This window comes from Myxocyprinus asiaticus, chromosome 48 (genome assembly GCF_019703515.2).
Source record: "Myxocyprinus asiaticus isolate MX2 ecotype Aquarium Trade chromosome 48, UBuf_Myxa_2, whole genome shotgun sequence".
In the NCBI taxonomy this organism is placed as follows: domain Eukaryota; kingdom Metazoa; phylum Chordata; class Actinopteri; order Cypriniformes; family Catostomidae; genus Myxocyprinus; species Myxocyprinus asiaticus.
In genome coordinates, this window is record NC_059391.1 from 2,421,866 (window position 1) to 2,449,797 (window position 27,932).

General features: G+C 38.3%; 1 protein-coding gene across 3 annotated transcripts; it reads right to left on the reverse strand.

Annotated features, from left to right (window-relative positions):
* Positions 1 to 1,777: 1,777 nt before the first annotated feature.
* Positions 1,778 to 20,878, reverse strand: LOC127437267 (small VCP/p97-interacting protein-like). Of its 3 annotated transcripts, XM_051692090.1 has the most exons (5): positions 20,648 to 20,878; positions 20,446 to 20,558; positions 13,920 to 13,970; positions 11,406 to 11,537; positions 1,778 to 2,400 (listed from the first exon to the last, which is right to left on the reverse strand). In XM_051692090.1, exons 2-5 carry the CDS (start codon positions 20,506 to 20,508, stop codon positions 2,386 to 2,388), a joined length of 261 nt encoding a protein of 86 aa, XP_051548050.1. In that variant the 5' UTR covers positions 20,509 to 20,558; positions 20,648 to 20,878; the 3' UTR covers positions 1,778 to 2,385. The 3 variants fall into 3 exon arrangements, with proteins under 3 accessions (XP_051548050.1, XP_051548049.1, XP_051548048.1); XM_051692089.1 differs by having other exon boundaries at positions 11,424 to 11,537; positions 20,446 to 20,878; XM_051692088.1 differs by having other exon boundaries at positions 20,446 to 20,878.
* Positions 20,879 to 27,932: the final 7,054 nt, after the last annotated feature.

Consider the following 27,932-nt stretch of genomic DNA (forward strand, 5'->3'; position numbering starts at 1 on the left):
TCCACTTTGTTATAATACCACTGACAGTTGACTGTGGAATATTTAGTAGCGAGGAAATTTCACGACTGGACTTGTTGCACAGGTGGCATCCTATCACAGTACCACGCTGGAATTCACTGAGCTCCTGAGAGTGGCCCATTCTTTCACAAATGTTTGTAGAAGCAGTCTGCATGCCTAGGTGCTTCATTTTATACACCTGTGGCCATGGAAGTGATTGGAACACCTGAATTCAATTATTTGGATGGGTGAGCGAATACTTTTGGCAATATAGTGTATATATATATATATATATATATATATATATATATATATATATATATAAACATTATATATGGTGTATTTTAATGTATGATGTCCTTATAAAAATCTTTTTTTCTGTCCATCCATTTGCTGTGGAACCGTTTGCTAACCAATGACAAACTGAGAGTGTTCGGGAAACCCATTTGAAAAAAAGACCCCATGAAATGGGCTAACAAACATAATATTTCATAATATTTATATAGAGTCGGGAAGTTGGGAGGGGACATGTTGATGACAAATATATACATTTGTAACTATTTTTGGACAAAAGCAATGAAGATGCTTTTAAAATTAATGCATTTATTCTTGTGAGAGATCAAAGTAAACAAAAAAGCAATCACACAAATGAAGACACCCTGACATAGCATAATTAGTTACTTGTTATTGCCTGTTGGTGGCATGACATTCTCATTTTTGAGATCATCTGATTAGACAATATCGTGAGCAACATGATATCATTAGTTACTCTGGTTAATTTTCCCAGAACAGAAAGAATGGACATTTTAAATGTTTAGCATTGTCTGCTAACAGTTTTGTCCACTTTTCAGAGTAGCCTATGCTAGCAAATTAGTCAAAACTCTATAAACCAAAAACTCTTTACAGTCTTTAAAAGGCAAACACAGACTTTTCATCTCTAAAGAGGTTGTAGTTTTGTAGTATATAGTAGAAAATGGAAAACAGGTAATCCATTTAAACATGCAGTCTTTATTTAAGCAATGACTGTCAGCAGTTGTGTTTCTGAGGAAATGGTTCTCTCTACTGGTAAACATGAACATTGCAACACTTCCATTTCCTGACTTTTTGTTTTATTGGCCCAGACCAAATATCAGAAGTTATTACTTTTTACTTAGTCATTTGGTGTGAAACTGTTTCCGCTTCACAAGAATTGACAGAGCTGTTGCAGACAGTGGTAAGAGGTGTCACAGCAAGTATATTGTACAACTTTTTCTTTAAAAAACAAAATGCAAGGCAATATGAAGAGCTCACACAGAGTTCCAGTAGATATATTTCACACTATAACTCAGACAGCTCAGAATAGTACAGCTGCAGCCCAGAGGACTCCAAATGGGGGTGGAATCTCCAAGAGGGTGGGTTACTCCAGATCCAAAAGGAGGCAACACTTCCACACACGGTTAGACAATGGGTTAGGTTGGGTATATCTTTGCCAGCGGTTTGGAGCTCCTGTCCCGTCCCTCTACCTGCAGCTATATCCTTCTCACATAACCGGCAAGTCAGCACGCCTCCATGAGTTTGAGTCAGATCTACTGTCACCACTGCATGATCCAGAGACACTGAAGTTTGATTTAAATGTGAAGATTTGAGCTGTTCATATCATCAGACACAAAGCCGCATATGACTGCTAGTCTATAGGATAAAGTAATGCACATTCAACATGGTTCATAAGAACTATAGGGTACATACATATACAATCAAGGGTCAGTGAAAGTGCTAACTCAAATAATCATCACAATTGAACTTCACTCTTAAATATCAAACATTTATCAAAATTAACAAACGCATGCTTTACAGTCCTGAATAATCTCAAAACCCACTGGTAATGTATGCATGACTTGAAATAAATATAAATGCCTGAATATGCACTAAATGTTTCTAACCCCATTACAAAACAAGCTTTTTTTTTTTTTTTTTTTTGCTGTATAAATGTGTATTAAAATGACATTCAGATCTCAGATTCAACGGGTTGTTTAACAAATCAATGTTGAAAATAGAAAGCACCTTGGTATAAAAGCAGCATGTGTGTGAAATTATTGATGAACATATATTATATTGTGAAAATGTTCTATATAAATAAACAAAAGTGCTAAATCCCTATCCCATAGGCTAGCACATTTTGGCATTTTAAAGAGGTGTGATCTTAATGCACTCTGGCCAATCAAAAGGTCTGAAGGAGCTTTGTGAAGGAGCTTGACAATAATTCCAATCTCTACGCACACTCCCTTGTTAGCGTACACTTCAAAATAAAGAAAAAGAAAGATTTTGAAGAATCTCTCAAGTCAGTGGGAAATACTGCAGTTTGTCGATGCCCGATGTAGACACACACCAGTTATCTTCCTGCAGACTGTGTTAGCCAACCTGCCACTGGAGAGAGAGAATATAATGCTGGACTTAAAGCAATATAACATAATCAATGCATTTCTCTATTAATAAGTGTAAAGAACTTTCTGAGCACTTTCCATGAATAGAGTGCAAGACAAAAAAAAAACAAAAAAATTAACAAAATATCAAGTGAAAGGAGGTGCTTCACCTTCAGAAATGTTGCTTGTCAACCTCAGGAGGTCATACTACACATTATATGTGCTGTTTTTCTTTCCATTTATTTTATATGAGATTCACCATTTTTGAGCAGATGGCAGCCTACATTTTTGTTTGTTTTTCTGCTTTCAGAACAACACATGATGTCAAGAAGAAAACACTGCTATCATTTAGGACTGGGTAAAAATATTGATTTTGCGATGCATCGCAATCTTCATTTGAATGATCTCGATTCTTAAATCTAAGATCGATCTTTTACTCTGTGTGCAACCCTCTACCACAATGAGAGGAAATCACTCGCATTTGCAACCAAATTTCATGTTATGCGACTAAAATGTCTGTGATTTGCCACTGGCTGGTAAATGTTTAGATTTTAGTTGCAAGTAATCATTCCGAATGTGTTTAAAGATGAGATCAACGCAACCCATTTGTCATGGAATGATGTCTCTTTTAATTTCCTTTCTGTTCTCTACATTCAGTTGTTGATCAGAAACAACAAAAAAAAAACATTTAATTCTAATCACGCATAGCATGGATGAGATAAAGCCATTAGAGTCTCTCTTGTTAACATGCATTCATTTAAGGGATAGTTCACCCAAAAATGAAAATTCTCTCATTATTTACTCACCCTCCTAGCATCCCAGATGCGTGACTGTCTTTTTTCTGCAGAACACAAATAAAGATTTTTAAAAGAATATTTCAGCTCTGTAGGTCCATACAATGCAAGTGAATGGGTGCCAACATTTTGAAGCTCCAAAATCCACATAAAAGCAGCATAAAAGTAATATATATGACTCCAGCGTTTAAATCCATGTCTTCATACACGAAGTGATAGGTCTGGGTGAGAAACAGATCAATATTTAAGTTATTTTTTTATTTTTTATTCTCCTCTCTGCCAAGTAGGGTGCAATATGTATTAAGACTGCGAATCACCAAAAACAAAAGAAGAAAGTTTCTCACCCACACCTATCATATCATTTCAGAAGATATGGATTAAACCACTGGAGTCGTCTGGGATACTTTTATGTTGCCCATAAGTGGATTTTGGAGCTTCAAAATTTTGCCCCCATTCACTTGCATTGTGAGGACCTACAGAGCTGAAATATTTTTCTAAAAATCTTCAATTATGTTCAGCAGAAGAAAGAAAGTCCTACACATCTGGGATGGCATGAGGGTGAGTAAATGATGAGAGAAATTTCATTTTTGGGTGAACTATTCCTTTAAAAGATGCTCTTAACAGAACTGCCAGTTCTTTTAAAGAGACAGTTCTGGTTTTAGCACATTCAACAAATCAATTTAAGTATTTGTAAACAGTAAAAATTATGCATGTAAACAATAAACAAACAAAATTTTATATGGGCAATAAATGGATACATGGATTTGAACATTTTTAAAAAGCCAAAATGTGACGAAAAAAATTGTAAAATTAATATTTTCGTAATGTACCTAGTTAGACGGTCCCCTGTAAAATAAACAGCATTAGCTGGGAGACAATTGATTTTATATGTAAGCAAAGTGGACATAATAAGTGAAATATACCCATAAGAATGAATATCATATCAAATCAAATCTGAATTGAAAGCTTGTGAATCACAATCGAATCGGGAAACCTGTATCAATACCCAGCCCTACAATAAATCCTTGAGATATTAACGAACATTGTGGGGTTCAAAATATCAATTAAACCTGGAAATAAATGTCAGGATTTTGAGAAAATCTATGACTTAAAATGAATAAGAAATATTTAAGATTTCATAAAATTTCTTAGTCACTAATCAAATAAGCAAATTTGTGACATTAGCCGTGTTGATTATTTTGTACAAAAAGGATTTCTTCCATTCAAGCACGTGAACAAGATCATCATGGGGTTTTGCACAAAATTTTCACTCGAACTGATATGCTGATGATAGAATTTGTAATGAAAAACAAACTATTAAATTAGAATGATCCAAAATAGAAGCATTTTCACAAATAGACTCAATCTTTTGAAACAAGCACACGTGAAGTGGCGGGGGAGGGATGAGAGGTAGTTGAAACAGACAATGACAAGAAAAAAACAAAATGGCACTCCATGTCAAAAAGGTTGCCGATCCCTGCGTTAGACCATACCTTTTCTTGACAAGTAATTGTGCAAGTTATTTTTATTTTTTTTTATTAAAAAAAAAGAAATTGATTGCTACATTAAATAAAGAACAGCAAAACACATATACATGGAATCAACATTTAAACCCCACAACCACCCCTCCCAATCCCAACCCGGCCCTGACCCCCAACAAACATACCTGTTGTCACATATGAGAATATACACATGATTACAGACACACACAAAAATAAAAAAATAAAGAGATAAAAAAAAAAAAAAATACAAATAATAATAATTACATGTCCAGCAACAACAGATATCTGCCCCATTTCTACATAAACAAATTCAATTTCCCATGTCTTCTAAAAGACCCTTCTTCAAAGGCCACCACCCTACCCATCTCCGAGCACCACTCCTGAAATGAGGGAGCTCCAGCCGACCTCCAACCCCTTAAAAGAATCTGTCTGGCAATCATGATGCTGGTTAGGACCCAACTTTTTATATGTCTGTTCTCAATGTCGATGACCACCCCATCGCTCAAAATACAGAGTCTGGGGCAAAATGAAACCCGAGTGCCTAATGCATCACACACAAAACTCTGAACCTTCAACCAAAACTCCCGGATTGGCATCGCCAGCAGGTGGGTGTGTCTTAAAGACCAAGCCTATACAATCTATAGGGGGTCAATTGTGCAAGTCAGGCACATGCACACATAGACATCAAAGGGAGCTTGAGCACCTGACCTTTTTCTTCCTCGAGAGAAAGTGCCCTTTTTTTTTTGTTTGTTTTTTAAATAAATGAATATATATATATATATTCCAGTTTGCACACTGCTTCCCTGTCAAACAAATATATTTATTGAATAAAAAAATCAAAATATCAGGTCGGGAGATGAGACTTTGTCGAGTTCCGATGCCCTCCCTTCCTCCCTCCCTTCCTCCCTCCCTCCCTCTCTCTCTCTCTCTCTCCCTCCCTCCCTCTCTCTCTCTCTCTCTCTCTCTCTCTCCCTCCCTCTCTCTCTCCCCCTCTCCCCCTCCCCCTCTCTCTCTCCCTCTCTCCCTCCCCCCCTCTCTCTGACAATTTTGGCAAGGATATCTGAGGTAGTGTTGCATTTTATCCAAGATTATTTTAATATCTATGCATTATATTACATTGTATTTGGACTTGTTGTAATGACACAGTGACACAGGAGCTTGTGATGAACCCAGGTGCAGGAGTTTATTATACTGGACACAAGAAAAGCAGGTAAGCAAGCAAGGTTTCAGGTATGGTACACAGTCTTTGGAGACAGTCTTTGATCAAACAGAGAACCAAGGCAGAAGGCACAAATCCATATGTGGTAATTTCCTAATCAGCATTTGCCCAAACTGGTAACTTCAGCGTCAAACAGGATCACAGGTGAGTCACGTACATAAACAAAGGAGCAGGTTAGTATATCGAAACACAATGTATTTTCTGAGTTCTCAAAGTCAAGTTTCCTGAGCATTCAGAGAGGTTCGTAGTGTAACAGGTAGTTTCAAACAGGTAAGTGGATATGCAGTAAACTCGGATTTCACAAAGTCACTTATCTTGCGTGTCTGGAGCAGATCGTAGATAAAAAGGCGAGATTAGCCCAGGTGAGTGGAAATGTCGTATTCTCAGAGTCACTTGTTGTGTATATCCAAAACAGTTAGTTGACAAACAGGTGAGGTTAAACACAGGTGAGTAGATTTGCCGTAATCACAGAATTCTCAGAGTAACTTATCTTATATCTCCAGAACAGGTCGCTGACAAAGTAATAAACGGAGAAGCAGTTTTTCACTGCGGCAGAGCAAGAGGGAAGTCCAAGGTACCTTTCAACAATGCCAGGCACTGACTGAGTGTGAGTGTGGGGTTTAAGTGCATATCCAAACGAGATGGTAATGAGCTGCAGGTGTGTGTGTGATTAACACTCAGGCGAGTGAGAGCAGGTGACTGACAGTGAGGGAGAGCCCAGTGCGCTCGTGACAGAACCCCCCCCCCCCCATAAAGGCCAACTCCTGGCACCCAAAAATGGGGGAGGGCAGGAGGACACAGATGACGGGGGAGGATCCAGGAGAACGATCAGGAGAGATTGGCAGACAGGCCTGGGAGGCGGCCACAGAACAGGGACAGGGTCAGGAGGCCGGGGAGGTGGCCACAGAACAGGAATGGGGTCAGGAGGCCTGGGAGGCGGCCACTGGGCAAGGACTGGGTCAGGAGGTGGAATTTCTGTGATAGTTGGTGAGGTCGTGGAAGACTCTGAGGGCAGGGACGTAGAAGGCTCGACGAAGGCAGGCAGAGCCGAGGGAGACCCGACGAAGCCGAGGGAGGCTCGAAGGGCGAAGCCATGGGCAGCTTGAGGGGTGAAGCCGTGGTAGGCGGAGCCATGGGAAGCTTGGGGCTAGGAGCCGTTAGTGACTGGAAACTGACCTCCATGGTCATGAGCACTGGCGGCAACTGGGAACGACCTCCATGGTTGTAGGCTCGGGCAGAGACTGGGAAACGACCCCCATGGTCGTGAACATGGACAGAGACTCGGGAACGACCTCCGTGGTTGTAAATATGGACAGAGACTCGGGAACGACCTTCGTGGTCATGAACACTGGCAGGGACTTGGAAGTAGGAGCCCTTCTCCTCCTCCTCTTCTTCCGTATAACTGGGAGCGTTGTTACGGGAACATTCGAGGATACTGGCACTGGCTATGGGACGGTCGAGGCTACTGGCATTGGCTCTGGGTCGGTCGAGGCTACTAGCACTGGCTCTGGGATGGTAACCATTACAGGCATGGGCTCTGGCTCGCTAACCGTGGCAGGCATGGGCTCTGGCTCGCTAACCGTGGCAGGCATGGGCTCTGGCTCGCTAACCGTGGCAGGCATGGGCTCTGGCTCGCTAACCGTGGCAGGCATGGGCTCTGGCTCGCTAACCGTGGCAGGCATGGGCTCTGGCTCGCTAACCGTGGCAGGCATGGGCTCTGGCTCGCTAACCGTGGCAGGCATGGGCTCTGGCTCGCTAACCGTGGCAGGCATGGGCTCTGGCTCCCTAACCGTGGCAGGCATGGGCTCTGGCTCATTAACCATGGCAGGCATGGGCACTGGTAATTTGTGAGGAAGGGTCTTCATGGCCCTTCGTACCGACGTCAGTGGGGGATCATTCAGCTTAGAAGTGAAGGCAGGTAATAACGGGGTAAACTCCTTGGTCTCCGAAGCAGGCGGCGGTGATGGCACGGGGTTCCTGCCATAACCCACAGTGTACAGGGTGAATGTATGGAGAGGAGTTACCATGGAGACAGGGGCTGTGGAAGACCTGGATGCAGGGGCCGTGGAAGACCTGGATGCAGGGGCCGTGGAAGACCTGGATGCAGGGGCCGTGGGCGGCTTGGATGCAGGTTTTGTTCCGGGGTTCCCAACATAACCCACAGTGTAAGGGGAGAGCACTGGGATCGGAGTTACCTTGGGGGTGATCGTTCGTCTTCCCCAGCAAATTCAATGAAGCTGTTCTGCCACTGATGAATCACCTGAGGGAGGACAAAACATCTCCTTAAAGTAACTTAGAAAATTTTCAAGTGAGTATGTTACCGAGCCTCTCTGATCCCAGATGGTTAGTACCCATTGGAACGCTCTTCCAGTCAGGTGGGAAATCACGTAGGCGATCCTTGAGCACTCGGTGGGGAAACGCCGGAGCTGGCATTGAAAGATGAAGCCATTACATTCCCCCACTGTTCCAGAGTAAGGAGCGGGATCGAACATGGGACTGTCATAAGGAGACAGAGTGGGCTCTGGTGCAAAAGGTGCGGGGACGTGTGACTGGTTGTGCAAGGTCGGGAGTGTGGAGGAGAGCTGGATTATGGATCATCATTTGTACTGGCGGTAACCCCCGCTGTGTTCATTTTCCTTTCGGCCTGGCTCTTCTGTAATGACATGGCGACACAGGAGCTTGTGATGAACCCAGGTGCAGGAGTTTATTATACTGGACACAAGAAAAGCAGGTAAGCAAGCAAGGTAATTATTCAGGTATGATACACAGTCTTTGGAGACAGTCTTTGATCAAACAGAGAACCAAGGCAGAAGGCACAAATCCATATGTGGTAATTTCCTAATCAGCATTTGCCCAAACTAGTCAAACAGGATCACAGGTGAGTCACGTACATAAACAGAGGAGCAGGTTAGTATATCGAAACACAAAGTATATTCTAAGTTCTCAAAGTCACGTTTCCTGAGCATTCAGAGAGGTTCGTGGTGTAACAGGTAGTTTCACACAGGCAAGTGGATATGCAGTAAACTCGGATTTCACAAAGTCACTTATCTTGCTTGTCTGGAGCAGATCGTAGATAAACAGGTGAGATTAGCCCAGGTGAGCGGAAATGTCGTATTCTCAGAGTCACTTGTTGTGTATATCCAGAACAGTTCATTGACAAACAGGTGAGGTTAAACACAGCTGAGTAGATATGTCATAATCACAGAATTCTCAGAGTATCTTATCTTATATCTCCAGAACAGGTCGCTGACAAAGTAATAAATGGAGAAGCAGTTTTTCACTGCGGCAGAGCAAGAGGGAAGTCCAAGGTACCTTTCAACAAAGCCAGGCACTGACTGAGTGTAAGTGTGGGGTTTAAGTGCACATCCAAACGAGATGGTAATGAGCTGCAGGTGTGTGTGATTAACGCTCAGGCGAGTGAGAGCAAGTGACTGACGATGAGGGAGAGCCCAGTGCGCTCGTGACACCTGTGACCATTAAAGCAGTTTTCTCAATCGGTGGCATCTGCTGTTTTTTTTTTTTTTCATGAAGTTACAAGAAAAATGCGACAAAATATATTTTTAGTTTGTGTCGTTTAATTAAATATGATTGTAAATTCAGTATAAAAATAAATAATTAAATAATAAATGTTATTTAGAACCCCAGTGAGCAAGCCAAAGGTGACTGTGGCAAGGAACGCAAAACTCCGTAAAACGTTGGTTAATGGAGAAAAATAATCTTGGGAGAAACCAGGCTCACTGTGGGGCCAGTTCCTCTCTGGCTAAACAGCATCAATATAATGCCAATATTAGTTATTTATGTGCAGTGCAGGTCATGGTTTAAAATTAGTAAACTAAGTAAGTGTTAAGGTCCAGTGTTTAAATAAAGATTTTGTATGAACTGTAAGATTAGTGACTAATTTCTTTGAAGTTCATCCTGGATTAACTGCAGAAGTTCACATAGATGCATTGTCCTTTGTTAGTTGGCTGATGAAGTCTTTTGTTGGCATTTAAATGATAGTCTATGTATTCCATTTCAAGAGTGTAGTCCATCAATAGACAAAGGTGATGCAAGCAGAGATCAATGAGGTGCATCGCAGTTCAACCGGCAGGTCATTTCAGTGAGGTTCGGTGGGGTCCATCCTAAATCCAAGGTTCAGGCAGTGGCATATGAAGTATCCGATGTCTAACAGTTGGAGTTGGCATCAGTTCATCCTCTGAAGTCCATCATAAAAGACTGAAGTTATCTCTGGCTGGCACCGGCTGCAGGTAGTCTTCATCACTCAGAGACACATAGCAGTGGAGTCCGACACCAAGCAGGAACAGAGCTGGATCTGGCCAGCTCTGGTAACCTCGGGATATGTGGGAGAAATAGTTTTGTATTCTACTCGTGAACTGTCTCATCGGCACGATGATTTGACCGTATGTTTGACAGTATGATGTCCAGTAAATAATCATATTTCATAAGTTATGGAAACAGAACACTTCTAATTTGTCAGTAAATTAAAAAACACCCGGTGAGAGTTGGTTATATTATCTGTATGCATTGTAAAGTCTTTAAAACGTCACACGTTTTGAGTTATTCAGGCTAGTTATTAATTTGATGTTTTTTTGTTTTTTCAGCACAGAATGTCAAAAGTATGCCAAAACACATTTCTGTATTATTATTAAAGCTTCTCAAGAGCAAGTGTACAGTAATTTCCTTATTTATTTTCTGCCTGCAATGCAGGCAACATGTATAATAAATAATATGTTCCTAAATTTCGACATGTTCACATACTTTGAACTCATTTTTGATGCTACAATAATTTAATAAATACTTTTGAATCCAGAAATTACATTGCTTACATTGCTTTTGTTTATGTATTAAACATAGTTAGCATTTCGCCTGTGTACTCGCAGAACGTCGCAGACACACCAACGCAGAACAATAAATGCAAACCAACGCATTGACCACTACACGGAGCCTACGCTGTAGGTTCGACGCAGAAGTATAAATCAGCCTTTTACAGTGAGACACTTACAATGGAAGTGAATGGGGTCAGTCCATAAATGTTAAAATACACACTATTTCAAAAGTATAGCCACACAATTATTCATATTAAGATGATTTTAGTGTGATAAAATTGCTTACTGACCTTTTCTGTGTAAAGTTATATCCAATATTGCAACTTTCATGCCATGTCATGCCAACATAACACCAGTATACTGTGTAATCTGGTAAACACGCGTAATGCCAGTAAATCCCTCATTTTATCACACTAAAATCCTGTTAACATACATATTTTATTTTCATCATGTGGCTATACTTTTGAAACAGTGTCTATTTAACACCAATAAACATTATGGTCCCATTAATTTCCCTTGTCACCACAATATTACTTTGTAAATAAACGAGGAACGAGTCGAAATGTATTTTTAGTCGTAATCAACATTATGCCACAAATTCTGTCGATTGAGCTAAACTTGTATTGAACCTGGAATATAATAGTGTGTCCCCTATTCATGGAAAGCACCTCTTGTTTGTGATGTACCTTCAGCCCTCCTCCTCCAGCAGGTGTTGAGTTCACAGTCTCTTTCTCCATCTCTTCCTGTTTTTTCTTTTTCCTTTCTAGGGCTTCTGGGTTTTTGATGCCTCTGTAGGTTGTCTACAAACAGAAGAGGAATACTGCACTACTGCATAAACTACTGCACCACACTGTACTTGATCTTACAACGGTTGCTCAACTAACACAAAATATTTCTCTTAAATATTCTTCTGTTTGATGGCAAGAATTGCTGTATTTTTAATTTCATATATTTTAATTTCATCATAAAAAAACTTGTGAATGTTATTTAGTGCTTTCATGCCAAAATCACGGTGCACTTTCTACATGCTGGAAACATGATAATAGAGTGAGTGAATAGAGTGAAGTACTGAAACACGTCGCATCCACAATACTCAATGCTGAAATACAATTACCCTGACAAACTATGACCTATCCTGCCCGTTATGACACGCTCAGATATTTAAAGGAATATTTCCCCCCCAAAAAATTAAAATTCATTTACTTACCAATATGTAATTTCATACCTGTATGACTTTCTTCTGTGAAACACAGGAGACATTTAGCAGAATGTTCACGCAGCTCTTTTCCACACAATGAAAGTGAATGGTGACCAGGGGCTGCCAAGCGCAGAAAAAACACCATACGAGTAGCTCACATGACTGGTGCACAATATTCTAAATTTTCTTAGTGTGGCATTTTTTTTTTTATAAATAACGTGTCCCATAACTAACAGTGATGATAAGTGTAACAGCGTTAGTGTAAATAAGTGATTTATTGTGCCGTGTCTATGACAGCATTCGAGAGAGCTCACGCTGCAGTGAATGCTTGATTGAAATCTATTAAAACATTGGATAATAGTTCAGTTTTGTCATGCTACTAAGTAGGCCAAAGTGAAGTTGATTTACTGATGTATAAAACAGCAATGAGGTAATTCAACAGTTCTCAGTTAAAAAGCTAAACTTACTATTTAAGTCTCAGTTCTAAAGTTAAACATACAGTAAGTATTTGCCGTAACTTCTATTAATCCTCATTAATAATCGTGATTGCAATAACAAGAGCAATAATCAACAATTATTATTTTTGTCATAATCGTGCCACAAAAAGCTATCATATGACATGATGAAAATTCTCTCATCATTTTCTCACCCTCATGCCATCCCAGATGTGTATGACTTTCTTTCTTCTGCTGAAATGAAGACCTATTATATTCCTTCTGAAGATATGGATTAAAACACTGTTTTATGGATTACTTTTATGTTCTGGTCACCATTCACTTGCATTGTATGGACCTACAGATCTGAAATATTCTTCTAAACATCTTTGTTTGTGTTCTGCAGGAGAAAGAAAGAGGGTGAGTAAATGATGAGAGAATTTTCATTTTGAGGTGAATTATCCCTTTAAAAGAACATTCCGGGTTCAATACAAGTTAAGCTCAATTGACAGCATCTGTGGCATAATGTTGATTACCACAAAAATGGATTTTAACTTGCCCTCCTTTTCTTAAAAATAAATAAATATTAGTTACAGTAAGGCACATACAATATGTGTGTTAACATGATTTTAGTGCAATAAAATAACTTACTAAACTTTTCTGTGTAATGTTATAGCCATCAATTTAAACAACTTTACAGCTCAAATAATACATGAGTTTTAACAGAGGAATAAATGTAAGTGCTTTTATAAAAATAATTTTGACATTTTTGGAGCTTGGCGGCCCCTTTTGTTGCATGGAAAAGAGCAGCATGACATTCTGCTAAACACCTCTTTTAGTGTACCACAGGATAAAGAAAGTCACACAGGTTTGGAATGTACCTTTAACAGTAGTGTCTAGCTCAACCTAAATGACATCAAAATGAAGTTATATGACATCATTACTAGTAAGAAAAAACACACCATTATGCATTCTCATACAAGAAACAAGTGTACTGCCATAATCATTATGAGAATGACATCACAGCAGCAGTGGGAAATAAGCTTATTTTAGCCATAATGACATCACAGAAGATGACTGGCATGGTGATGCAGCAGTAGAATGCTACCAGAAGTGTGTACACAGCAGAATGTGGATGTTTACTTACCATGCTGCTTTAGCTCTATGATTTGCCATAAACCTCGAAGACAGTAAAAATGCCCACCAATCACAAGTGGGGAAACTATACCATGACATCTTACAGAACTTAAATGAATTAATTAGGCATACACTTATATCTAGCTACCACAATACTAACACATCTGGCTTTATGGCACGGACATTTAAAGGTACCTCTATCACCCCCTTGAGTTTGTTACAACCATGAATGCATGTTATGTTATGCTTGCACTGCGTTGGCCAAACATTCACATCTGCATTTGAGTACTTGCAGGTGAGTATGTTTCTAGCCTAAGAAGCATCAGACCATGAAACTCAATATTGTACTCGATAATTTGAAATTGATTTTATATAATTTATTATATATACAGTATATTATATAATAGCATTACCTCTTTCTGTCTCTTCTCTGCAGCCTCTGCCAACTGCCTTCTCCTTGTCTCCTGAGAAACAAATAAAGAATTTAAATGGCATCTTCACTGCTGGATCATAGATTCATTATTCTTTTAAAGATAAACATAATCAGTGTTGACATTATAGTGACATTAGCTTCATCTGAATTCGTGTGCTGTCAGAATATGTACTGCATTTGATGAAGGAAACACTTCTTAGCATTAGTAAAGTACGTCCACAGGTGAGGTGAGTAGTATGCATAGATTCCAGACATACTTCTTCCAGCTTTTGGCATACAATGTTATTATATTAGATACTATACACCAAGTCATGTGACAAAACAACATGGCGCCAATCACAGTGGAGTTTGTCTTTGGGAGACACGCCAACAAAACTAAATAGGAAGCAAGGGAGCATCCTATAGCTTTACTATGCAGCCAAAAGCATTCACATCTGACCAAAATTCCTCAATGCCGACCTGCCTTTTTCAAACACGACAGCAGAGCCCTTTGTCTGGGCCGCCCGGCTGCGGAAGCATAGCCAGAAAAGGGGAAGGAGAGCTGGCGTCCTCATCAGACTAAGACGCCGCGCAAATCGACCCTTGCAACCCAGCATTCTACTGGCAAACGTTCAGTCTCTGGACAATAAACTCTCCGTGCTGAGAGTGTGGATCTCTTTACAACGAGAGACGAGGGACTGCTGCATTATCTGCCTTACAGAAACTTAGATGTCTGCGGAAGTTCCAGACTCAGCCATCGAACCCATTTAGCTTCTGCCTGCTTAAAAGGCAGAAACTGAAAGAGGAAGCACCCGCCTTCAGAATGATCCAGTGCTGGTTGGACCAATCAGATTCTACATTACAAGACTGTTTTTATCACGTGGACTGGGAGATGTTCTGGTCCACCTCCGATGACGACATCAAGGTGTACGCAGATACTATAACGTGTTTCATCAGGAAGTGCATAGATGATGTAGTGCCAGCCAAAGTATTACGGATCTACCCCGACCAGAAACTGTGGATTAATAGCGATGTTCGTGCGCCCCTTAAAGCACGGGCCTCTGCTTTTAATTCCAGGAACGCAGAGGAGCACAAACAAGCCAGATATACCCTCCACAAAACCATTAGAGCAGCCAAATCCCAGTACAGGTACAAGACTGAATTACAGTTCAACATCACCGACTCAAGAAGCATGTGGCAGGGAATTAATATCATCACAGACTTCAAAGGAAATAAAAACTCAGCTATGAACACTGCTGCCTCTCTCCCGGATGAGCTTAATACTTTTTATGTTCGTTTTGAAGGAAACAACACCGCCCTCTCGGAGAGAGCTCTCGCAGCCGATGCTACAAAGGTTAGTTCACTCTCCGTCTCTGTAGCAGACATAACCCGATCCTTCTGATGGGTGAATATCCTCAAAGCCGTGGGTCCAGACGGCATTCCGGGCCATGTCATCAGAGTGTGCACGAACCAACTGGCTGGTGTTTTTACGGAATTTTCAACCTTTCCCTCTCCCTGTCTGTGGTCCCCATGTGCTTTAAAATGTCCACCATAGTGCCTGTACCGAAGCAATCCAAAATCACTTGCTTAAATGACTGGCACCCTGTTGCTCTGATCCCATCATCAACAAATGCTTTGAGAGGCACACACTGCTCTCTCCCACCTGGACAAAAGGAACACCTATGTGATAATGCTGTTTGAGGACTACAGCTCAGCATTTAATACAATTTTGCCCTCCAAGCTTGACCTGAAACTCCGGGCTCTGGGCCTGAACAGCTCCCTGTGCAGCTGGATCCTGGACTTCCTGTCAGGCAGACACCAGGTGGTCAGAATGAGTAGTAACATCTCTTCCCCACTGGCCCTTAACACCGGTGCTCCACAGGGCTGTGTTCTTAGCCCCCTCCTGTATTCCCTGTACACACGACTGCGTGGCCACACTCATTGTGAAATTTGCCGATGACATGCCGGTGATGGGCCTGATCACCGACAATGATGAGACGGCCTACAGAGAGGAGGTACGCACCCTGACACACTGGTGCCAGGAGAACCACCTCTCTCTCAATGTCAAAAAGACCAAGGAGCTTGTGGTGGACTTCAGAAGACAGAGAGCACACCCATATCACCATCGACGGGACACCAGTGGAGCGGGTCAAAATTCTTCGGTATTTATATCACTGAGGACCTCACATGGTCTATTCACGCTGAGGCAGTGGTGAAGAAGGCTCATCAGCGGCTCTTCTTCCGCAGGTGACTGAGGAAGTTCGATTTGAGCAACAACATCCTCAGATCATTCTACACATGCACTGTGGAGAGCATTCTAACTGGTTGCATCACTGCCTGGTACGGAAATTGCTCCACCCTCAACCGCAAAGCTCTGCAGAGGGTGGTCCAAACTGCCCAACTCGTCACTGGAGGTGAGCGTCCCTCCCTCCAGGACATCCACACCAGATGGTGTACGAGGAAAGCTCGGAGGATCATCAGAGGCTCCAGCCACCCAAGCCATGGACTGCTCTCACTGCTACCTTCAGGCAGACGGTATTGCAGCATCAGGTCCCACACCAGCAGGCTGCGGAACAGCTTCTATCTGCAGGCCATCAACTGTTGAACTCAAACTAATAGCATCACCACTGCATAACCCCACCGCATCTTCCCGTGCATTGCACTTTATAAGTCATCAGTAACACTGGTCTCAGACTGATCATGTTACACAATACTGTATGTCTCATGTACCACTCCGCACAGGCTGGAGTATTCTCTCTGTCCCTTGGCACTCCATTTGCACTACTGTATACTGCATTGCTCATCCTGCACATGATCACCCTATCACGGTTGTTTTTACTCTATATATTCAGTATATTTTATATATTTATAAATCAGTCCTCGTGCACTGTACATTGCATATTATCCGTACATTAGTACTATGTCTAAGTGTATATCTGTGTATATTGTATATGTAAATATTGTTCATACTGTACATGTGTCTATTGTGTATTTTGTGGTCTGATATTTGTCCTCACTGCATAGTTGGTGAGCATCCACTCAAGATTTTCACACCTGTACACTCGTGGATATGGTGTTGTGACAATAAAGGGATTTTATTTGATTTCAAAAGTTAAGTTTGAGGCTGCAGATGATGTTTGTACCACTCATACATCCATACATGTACCATTGTTGGCAGACATCCAATGATAATCAATACTTAGATTCAGAATTTATCATGCTAAATTGTATTTTAACATGTTTGGCAGTGACTGAACGATACTGGCCATTGAGATTTTATTGCCACAGACTCCACGGACTCGGACACGGACTCCACTGCTCCACTGACAACTAAATGCAGCCGGTGCCAGCCAGACATCACTTCAGTCTATTACGATGGACTTCAGAGGATGAATTGATACCAACTCCAACTGTAAGACATCGGATACTTCATATGCCACTGCCTGAACCTTGGATTTAGGATAGACCTCACCGAACCTCACCGAAATGACCTGCTGGTTGAACTGCGATGCACCTCACTAATCTCTGCCTGCATCACCTTGGTCTAATGATGGACTACAATCTTAAAACGGAATTCACAGACTATCAATTAATAACAAAAGCCTTCATCAGCCAACTAGCAAAGGACAATGAATCTATGTGAACTTCTGCAGTTAATACAGGCTGAACTTCAAAGACATTAGTCATTAATCTTACAGTTCATACAAAATCTTTAAGCACTGACCCTTAACACTTACTTTGTTTAATAATTTTACACCATGACTTGCACTGCACACAAATAACTAATACTTAACTAATAGCATTATATTCATGATGTTAGCCAGAGGGGAACTGGCCCCCACAATGAGCCTGGTTTCTCCCAAGGTTATTTTTCTCCACTAACCAACATTTAAGGTGTTTTGTGTTCCTTGCCACAGTCGCCTTCAGCTTGCTCACAGAGGTTCTAAATCCAATTATTATTATTTTTTTTTTTTTTATACACAATTTACAATCATATTTTATCAAACTACACAATGATGACTGTGAGACATTATAGATATTACAGTTTCATTTTCTGTTAATGCATGATTTTCTGTAAAGCTGCTTTGAAACGATGTGTGTTGTGAAAAGTGCTATACAAATAAAAATGACTTGACTTGATTTGACACAGTAGAAAAAACACTGTAACAAAAATGAAATGAAGTCAAATAATTTTTATTTGAATAGTTTTTTATTTGTGCTTTTCCCAATACAAATTGTTCCAAAGCAACTTTACATAAAATCAGCTGTCTGTAATGTCTCAAAAACATGAATACCCAACACTCCTGGAAACATAATAAACAATTTGATAAAAAAAAAAATCTTGACTTTCTATAGCTTGATATTATTTAACATTTCACATATGAGGACATGATTTTTGTAGGAAAACGTTTTTTTTTTTTTCCCCCATGTTTATAAGGGGCTACTGCTTACAAATCAAAAAAGGGAAATGAAAAATGCACAGTCGTGCTCGGGTCTAAAATCTAAAAAACAAAAACAAAAATTCTATCTTATAGGACATAGTTGGCGGAAGAAGTTTTTATTGTGATTATTATTAATAAATGTAAGTTGATATTTTTTATTTTATTGCTGTTGCTGCTGTTTTATAAAAGCAATACGCCACGTGTTCTTGTGTTTCAGTGATTTTATCATGTTTAAGGGGGTTTTAAGCACTCGTTTCAAGTGAATTCATCATCTCTTCCTTTGAACATACATTCCTAAGCATGGTGTACCTCAAGCACTGGGAATTTGAAAATAAATAAATAAATAAAAAACACCATTGTGTGCAAAAAGTAAGACATATGTTAAAACTCATATAAATCACAAAAATTCTGGATTTTTACTACTGTCAATGTCAATAAATACAACTGTCCTCACCACCTAGCACATCATTAATGGTAGTGTTATAGTGACAACTACTATAGACCTACAAGTGCAAATAATTCTATAGATTTATTGGATTATTTTAAAATTCTATTCTATAAAAACAATCTGTATTTAAAATTGTACAGAAATCAGAAATTTGAGGCAGATGGGCTACAACAGCAGAAGAACACGTCAGGTTTCACTTCTGTCAGCCAAGAACAGAAAACTGAGGCTGCAGTGGGCACAGGCTCACCAAAAATCAACAGTTAAAGACTGGAAAAACAACGCCTGGTCTGATGAATCTCGATTGTTGCTGAGGTACTCAAATGGTAGGCCCACTGCAGCCTCAGCCTCATGATGGTGGGTGTGTGTACACATATATATATATATATATATATATATATATATATATATATATATATATATATATATATATATACATATACACCAATCAGCCACAACATTAAAACCACCTGCCTAATATTGTGTAGGTTCCCCTCGTGCTGCCAAAACAGCACCAACCAGCATCTCAGAATAGCATTCAGAGATGATATTCTTCTCACCACAATTGTACAGAGTGGTTATCTGAGTTACCATAGACTTTGTCAGTTCAAACCAGTCTGGTCATTCTCTGTTGACCTCTCTCATCAACAAGGCATTTCCATCCACAGAACTGCCACTCACTGGATGTTTTTTTTTGTTTTGTTTTTTGGCACCATTCTGAGTAAATTCTAGAGACTGTTGTGTGTGAAAATCCCAGGAGATCAGCAGTTACAGAAATACTCAAACCAGCCCATCTGGCACCAACAATCATGCCATGGTTCAAATCACTGAGATCACATTTTTTTCCCCATTCTGATGGATGATGTGAACATTAACTGAAGCTGCTGACCCATATCTGCATGATTTTGTTGCATGAGGGGGACCTACACAATATTAGGCAGGTGGTTTTAATGTTGTGGCTGATCAGTGTGTGTGTGTGTGTGTGTGTGTGTGTATATATATATATATATATATGATATTATATATAATAAATATATATATAATGGAATGTTCCGGGTTAAATACAAGCTAAGCTCAATAGACAGTATTTGTGGCATAATGTTGATTAACACAAAAACTTACTCCGACTTGTCCCTCCTTTCTTTAAAAAAAGCACAAATCTGTGTTACAGTGAGGCACTTACAGTGGAAGTCAATGGGACCAATCTGTAAATGTTAAAATACTCTCTGTTTCAACAGTATAGACACAAGACATAAACAATATATGTGTTAACACGATTTTAGTTTGGTCAAATCACTTACTGACCTTTTTTCTGTAAAGTTACATTCAATTTTACAACTCTGTTGCCATGGCCACGAGTGACGTCATTATTGGGAGTGTCTGTCTCAGCCACTGTGACATCACTAATGGAAACTACAGATTTAAAGAATTATTATAAAACTCCATTCTGTATAAGTCTATTCTTTATATTCTTCTATATACTGATATTAAATGGCATTGTTATAAATAAGTAATAATGAATTGTAGTGCCACACGTATTTTAGCGAGTTCACAGTAGGCACTTATCACCAACACGATAGGAAGCGTTAAAGAAGTAATATAAATGCATGTGTTGTTGACAAACGTGTTTAAATACTCACAGCATCTGGTGTGACGACTACATCATCTTCAGCTCCACTCAAACAGGGCAAACACATCCCCATACTGATGACCGGTGAAGCAAAGGCACAAATAAAACTCTTTTCAGCAGAACCTGAGGAAATTAGGCACATGTGATGATTCCAGACTCTTGTAATGAGCACTAACAGGTTTTATAGGGTTTCTATGCTGTCATTAACTCACTATGAAAGCTGCTGGAACTGAACTAGCAATGTAAACAAAGCTGTGCTGAGCTACTTTAACCAGCTACCGCTACTGATAAATCACATTTAATACACTAACAGACTAACATAACACTCTAACATAATTTCTCGCGCATCCAGGCATCTGGATTTCGATTTAGAGGAGTGAATAATATGATGTATTTGTCCAGCTGATGGTGTCAGAATGAGAATATTACAGCAGCTCCGTTATAGTCAGTGGAGAGGAGTGAAGCTCAACAGCGCCATGCTGCGGTATGGAATAAAATATTTTTTTTTTTATTAGATTTTTTATTTATTTTTTTTAGTTTATTGGTACCTCTTGCTTTGGACAGCGGGGCACGTTGTCACTGTACTGTCCATGGGGAAATTCTTGCAATGGAACCTGCCTTTAAACAGCCTATTATAGGCTTACACAGACAAGGAGCTTCTTCGCATCCTCGCGAGGGTAGTTGAAGAGCCCGGTCGTGAGTGGTCCCCTCCAGAAGAGCCAGAAAAGTCTCACCTGAATGAATGTTTTTTTGCAAACCGGCCGTCGTCAACAGACTGCAGCCGGAGGAGAGCACCAATCATCCCTGAAGTACATGCGGAGCTCACAAAGACCTTGTATGCGCCTTACTCTTCGCGCATTCAGGTCTGAGGTGCTGCCGTCCTCACTAAAATGGACCTCGCCACTGAAAAAGACTATTCAAAACTTCCCCCTGTAGAACAGGCAGTTGCAGCTCACCTCTGCCATAATACTGCCATGGGATGGAAATCCCACCCTTCCAAGCCGTGTTGACTGACGTCCGCACTGGCTGGAAGAGCTTATACAGCAGCGGGCCAAGCTGGTTCAGCACTCCACAACATGTCGGTGCTCCAGGTTTTTCAAGCTAAGCTTCCTTAACAAATGAATGGGTCAGGCTCCGATCCAGAACTGATCAAATAGCTCCGCACTGCTACACATTTAGCACTGCGAGCCACGAAAGTTACCACTCAGGCCACTGGCAAAGCAATGAGCAACTTTGTTTTGGATTGGCATATTTGGCCATCATTTATGATCATTTTAGACTTCATAACTGTCCAGTCTGTAGAAGGAGCATGCGTTTAGAATAAAGTTTAGGACAAAAACCGTCTGTGTTTCTCACTTTATGCTCATAGTTTTTAATGAATACATCACATTCAGTCAGGCAGTTACATATGGTCTAGTCGCACAAATATTTCCATTTGAAATGACTGACCTCTGGTGTGTCATCTGTCCTTTGTCAGATGCAGTGAAAAGGCGGCTTCAGTCCAGTAAGACGAAAGAAAATTATATGCAAAAATGTAGTGAGTACTTTTCAAGTTTAAATAAAATTGTAAGGAGTAAAGAGTACTATTTTTTCTTTGGAAATGTAGTTAAGTAAAAGTACAAGTACTCTGTTTAAACTGCACTCGAGTAAAGTACAAATCCCCAAAAATAATACTTAAGAATAATACTTAATTATTTTTACTGAATTACTTTACACCCCTGCACGTGTTTTCTATGTGAAAACGTGTAATGACAATTCTGTTTTAAACTGCAATACATTAAAGCCTGGTTAAAAATGCATAAAATGTTTTTAGTTATTTAAGCATGTATTAAATGCATAAAATGCTGTGAATGATTTAAGCATGTATTAAGGTGATGTATGTTGAACCATATGGGTAAGCTAATGTTCTGTTTGTATTTTTTTTATTTTTTTTTTTTTTTTACATTAGCTGTAAATACTGTATTTCTTTTGTTGTATTTTATTTTAGCTTATTTCATTTCTGTTTTTCATTTTACCATTTTTCATTCTTCAAATAAGTATGAAAACTCATTTTATATATATTTTATATTTTTGATCCCTTTTTTCAATGGACATGGACCCCATGGACCGCTGTCATTTTAATAAACAGCCGCCAGGAGAAAATACCAAAAATATATTTTTGTGTCCAGTGTGGTTATTTGCAGCCCTCCAGCTACATATTTATTTTGTGATAATCAACATTATGTCACTAATGCTGTTGAATTTCTTTAAGACTCTGGAATGTAACAATACTCAGCCAATCAAGAGACTGCACTTTAAAACATGTGACATGATGACACAAGGAAAATGTTGACACAGATCATGAGACCCCATAGAGCGGATTATGAGTGAACAGCTACAGAATATAAAGCAGCAGTTATCATGTCAGACAGGAGAGATACACAAAAGAGTGCATTCATCCAACAGCTGAACAAACTCACTCTGTGTGTGTGTGTGTGTGTGTGTGTGTGTGTGTAGAGGTACAAGTACTAAAAAATACCCTAAATGAAATAATATATGAAAAAAATTAAAGTATTCAATGCCAATATATAAACCATACATGGCTTTTCAACTTTTAAAAGGGAAGGAAAAACACTTCCCATTTCTCTTGTTGTTGATGTTACAGCTGAAATAATTTCTGTGCCACTAGCATCACCACAAGCAATAGAGCACAACAGTTGGGCTCCAGAAGTAAAAATTGTATTCACTTTCTCCAATTGAATCTTTGCAAATGAACTATTAATGATAACTTATAAACCTTTAAAGAAAGACCTACGGTGAACTCTGAGTTTGTTAATCGATGGTATATGCTTCTGTTGAAGCCATCAGTCTACATTATTTCAACTGTATTGTTAAAAAATCGTGTTTAAAAGCAGAATTCCTCATGAAGTACTACACTACCCATGATCCTGAAGAGAAACATCCACCAATAGAAAATCGTGGCAACCAAAGCGCACCAAAAGAGCTCTGCAGCAACCAATAAAATTAAAATATTTTGTTTCGACATGTTTTATCAACAACTTTAAATTAAAAGTCATTTTTTTTTTTTTTTCAGCATTTTTAATTCGGTTAAGTCATTCATTCTCTCATTAAAGACATTAAGTACACAGTCTTGTATCTTTGTCTTTTTGTAAAATTTTCAAACACTTTTCTGCTTCAAATCACAGTTTGTGATGTTGTGATTCACATCGGAGCTTGTGGGTTTGGTTCATGGCTTACTACTCTTTTATGAAGGATTTTCCCAAATTAAAAATATAAAATGACTGGGATATATACTTCTGGAACCAGGACAGTTAAAAAAGTGGATGGGTACTGTTGGGCTCTATTGCAAAAAGAATTACTGTTTTTAAACAAGTCTCTAGTAAAATAGATAGTCACGCCCTAAACTCACAGCATTGGTTAAACCAACATTGCTTTTTTGATAGCGCTTAAGAACCACAGTGTTGCACATTTTGGTGGGAACAGAATCCTAATGGCTTCCAGTATTTATAGGTGACTCTGCATATTACACTGGATTACGGGAAATAATTCTAACAATAAATATTTCACGCCCATACTTTCATTCAAACTTAAAATATACAGTACAGTGAGATGCCCACATGGACAGTATATGTGACATGCCCTCATCCTTAACAATCATGAACAATTCAACACAATGTGGAAAAAAAAATGTGATCCAGAATACATTAAATATAGGTACATTTCCAATGAAGATAAATAATGTGTTTTGTGTGGTGAAGCTTTGGTTGTCGAGAGCATGAAACCATTAAAATTGTCAGTTTTCCCCAAAGTTTTAATTTTTTTATTTTTTCATATTGTTTGGCCTATGCAGTTGTTGGTAACAGTAATACATATGTTTACTCGAGTCGCATTGTCTTTCATTAATCTCCATGTGTATTTAGAACCCAGTGTGCAGGAGTCACTGCACTTGTTCTGGAGACTCAACTGATGCCTGTAAGCCAAGTATGCACTCAAAAAGCACAGTATACATTAACACAGAACAAATTACCTTTTACATTATTTATGAGACATTATTGTAAGCTTTAATTGATAGCATCAGATCTGTTATAGATTTACATTATCTGAGTCTAACATTTGGCAAATGCATATAAAACTCCACCCCATCTGTGGTTATTGAGCTGGATCATGTATAGCACAGCACAAATAAACATCATTATGTGCTCTTAACTGCCTCAAGTGTTTATGCTGAATTATTCTGCTATTTTAATATGTCACCATGAGCAAACGCCAGTGGAGGAACTAATTGTTTGCAATGGAGATGCAGTTTCAGCCAATCCTGTCAGAGTGCATGGACTGTTGCATTGTTGAGGCAGAATGCTTCAATTTAGAGGAATGTCCAAGAGATACGGTTTCAACATCACAGGAGGCTGGTAACGAACTTTGCTCATCTTTTTCTTTGTTTTTCTCTCATTTTTATGTTGAGTTTGAATGACTTTTGACTCTTTTGACTCTTTTTACACTCCTTTGATTTGATTATTTATTTAATTAAAGTGGTAATTGTGTGTATTGAAATTTTCTAATCTGTTTTTTTTTTTGTGTGTGTGTTTAGAATGGTACTTTATATTTAAATAAAATTAAATCTTTTAGCCTTCTAAATCATCTTATTTTTAAAAGTCAATTAAACTTTACCTCATGTCTTAAATTTGACCAACACTAGTTGTCAACTGCTCTCCTCTTTATAAAGGAAACTAAATTAGGTTATTTTATTTATTTATTTATTGTTATTATTATTATTATTATTATTATTATTGTAATAAATTATTAAATTTGCATGCATGGCATAATTGTTTTATTATTATGCATTCATATACACTACCAGTCAAAAGTTTTGAAACACTTGACTGAAATGTTTCTCATGATCCTAAAAATCTTTTGATCTGAAGGCGTATGCCTGAAATGTTTGAAAATGTTTGAAATTAGTTTTGTAGACAAAAATATAATTGTGCCACCATATTAATTTATTTCATTATAAAACTAAAAAAAAAAAAAGTTTTTGAAATTGATGACTTGGACCAAATAATAAAGAAAAGCAGCAAATAAGTGCCCAACATAGATGGGAACTCCTTCAATACTGTTTAAAAAGCATCCCAGGGTGATACCTCAAGAAGTTGGTTGAGAAAATGTCAAGAGTACATGTCTGCAAATTCTAGGCAAAGGGTGACTACTTTGAAGATGCTAAAATATAACACAGTTTTGATTTATTTAGGATTTTGTTTAGTTGCAACATAATTCCCATAGTTCCATTTATGTTATTCCATAGTTTTGATGACTTTATTATTATCCTAAAATGTGAAGGAAAAAAAAAATTATAATAAAGAATGAGTAAGAGTTTCAAAACTTTTGACCGGTAGTGTATCTTATCTTTGGTTCACCATTAACTGATAAATATGTACATATTTATATTTATTAATTTAATTTATTTTTAATTTATAATTATTAATTTTTATTTAATTATATTTATATACTGATAAATTAATATTATTATATTAATAATAATAACAACAACAAATGTTAGTTTTTATTAAATAAATAGTTTTTTATACAATTATAACATTTTATAATTCAAATGTATTACATTTTTGTATAAAAGAGCACTGACTCAACTACTTTATTTATTTCTTTATTGACCTTTTTTTTATTTTATTTTATTTATTATTTGCTGCCCTTATCATATATATGACAATAATAATAATAATAAAAAATCTAATTAATTTAAAAACAAGCAATTCGCTTAATCGCTTAATTATCTTATAAGAATAAATAATTTATTACTCTAACATTTGAAGTTTTTTTTTAAATGACAGAACTTTATCGATTGAATTCCGGAAGTCCACTTTACATTACATGAGGAAGAGAGTGCCTGCATGTTTATAAAGTGTGTACATTATTTAAGGCATTGATTTTTGATGTTATTATCTCTGCTCCCTCCATGAAAACAGAAGTGTACAGTAAGCGTGTCTGAGTGATTATGTGTTTGTGTGAGAAAGACATGATAAAGCCTATTAAAATTCTGGGTAACACTTTAGAATAATGGTCTGTCAATTAATAGGTAATTATGCAGGAATTAATACAGGATTAATGAGTAGTACTACATTAACACTTTAGTTACCACTATTAACTAATAACATGATTAACCAATCAGTAAGTAATAGTGAACTGATGACTGAGGTAGTTCACTGTTAGGTAATCACTAATTACTGAATTTGATTTTCCTCATTGAGAACTATCAACTAACTATGGCTAATTTAAAATAACTACTAATTAATTACTAATCAAAACATTAACATGTGTCTAAAATGTGAATGATTATGTTTTTATTGTGAACATGATCATGAAATGTGCCTTCAGAGAAACATGCGCCTCATGTGTGTTCTTTTTCGGAATTAATTTATGAACATAACAGCTCTCTAAATCATGGCTACAGTGTCTGGTAGAGTATCATAGTCAGCTTACAGTATGTGCCCAACATGTGTATTCCTTGGGATATCTCTTCTGTTCATTACAAATTATTAACTTCGGCAGGTTTGATATTGCTGGAGGTCTTTTTTAAATAATTCTGGTTACCCATAAGTAATGAGTCAAGTGTCACCACATAAACATGAAGGAATTACTAATTATTTTAAAGTGAAGGTCATGGTAATGCATTATTAATTAATAAATACACACTTGAATATACACATTATTTTATTATTATTATTATTATTTTACAAAACATTTTTTAAATGAATTTTTTATTCATAGATTGGTTAATCTTACAAGAAGTGTTTAATTTTATGTGAAGTGCACATTTGTGTCTGGTCCATCAAGCTTCTAATCCAATCAGGGTTTGCCATATTCAATGCTCGTGCTGAAACTGAAAGAAGAGCGAGTGCGATTTTGCACCACCCTCTCGTCGCTCCTCCTGCACATGGTAAACTTTAACATACATTCTGTTCTGTTCATACCGAACATAGGCAAAGGAGGAAACATGTCAAATTAATTTGATAAAAACTGTACGCATTTACAGAGTGGGCTGTCTAGGGTGGAATTACACATGTGGAATCGCCCTCATGCTGCACGCCGGTTTTCTCTCCATTTTCTGTTGAAGTCTTGTGGAGATCAACACTCTTGTCCTTTAGAAACATTTTATTATTTTACTTTATGTTAAGAGATAAGACTTTTAAAACATGTAGTAACCGTGAGCACCAGCAACTAAAAGCATTATCCTGCTAAAGGTTTGTAGCCTATGCAATTATGTTCAATTATTTCAGTGATTCATAATTCAAAGCCAGAATTTTCTTTTTCTTTTTCTTTTTTTTTTTTTTTTTTTAAAGTTTGTAAACTATCTGTTTGATTAAATGAATAAAATGTAGGAACAAACACTTGAGTATTCATTACTAACTGACAAGTAACACCTCAGTTACTATTAATGGTTTATAATGTTTTCACTTTAGAATAATGGTCCAGATAACCTTTAAC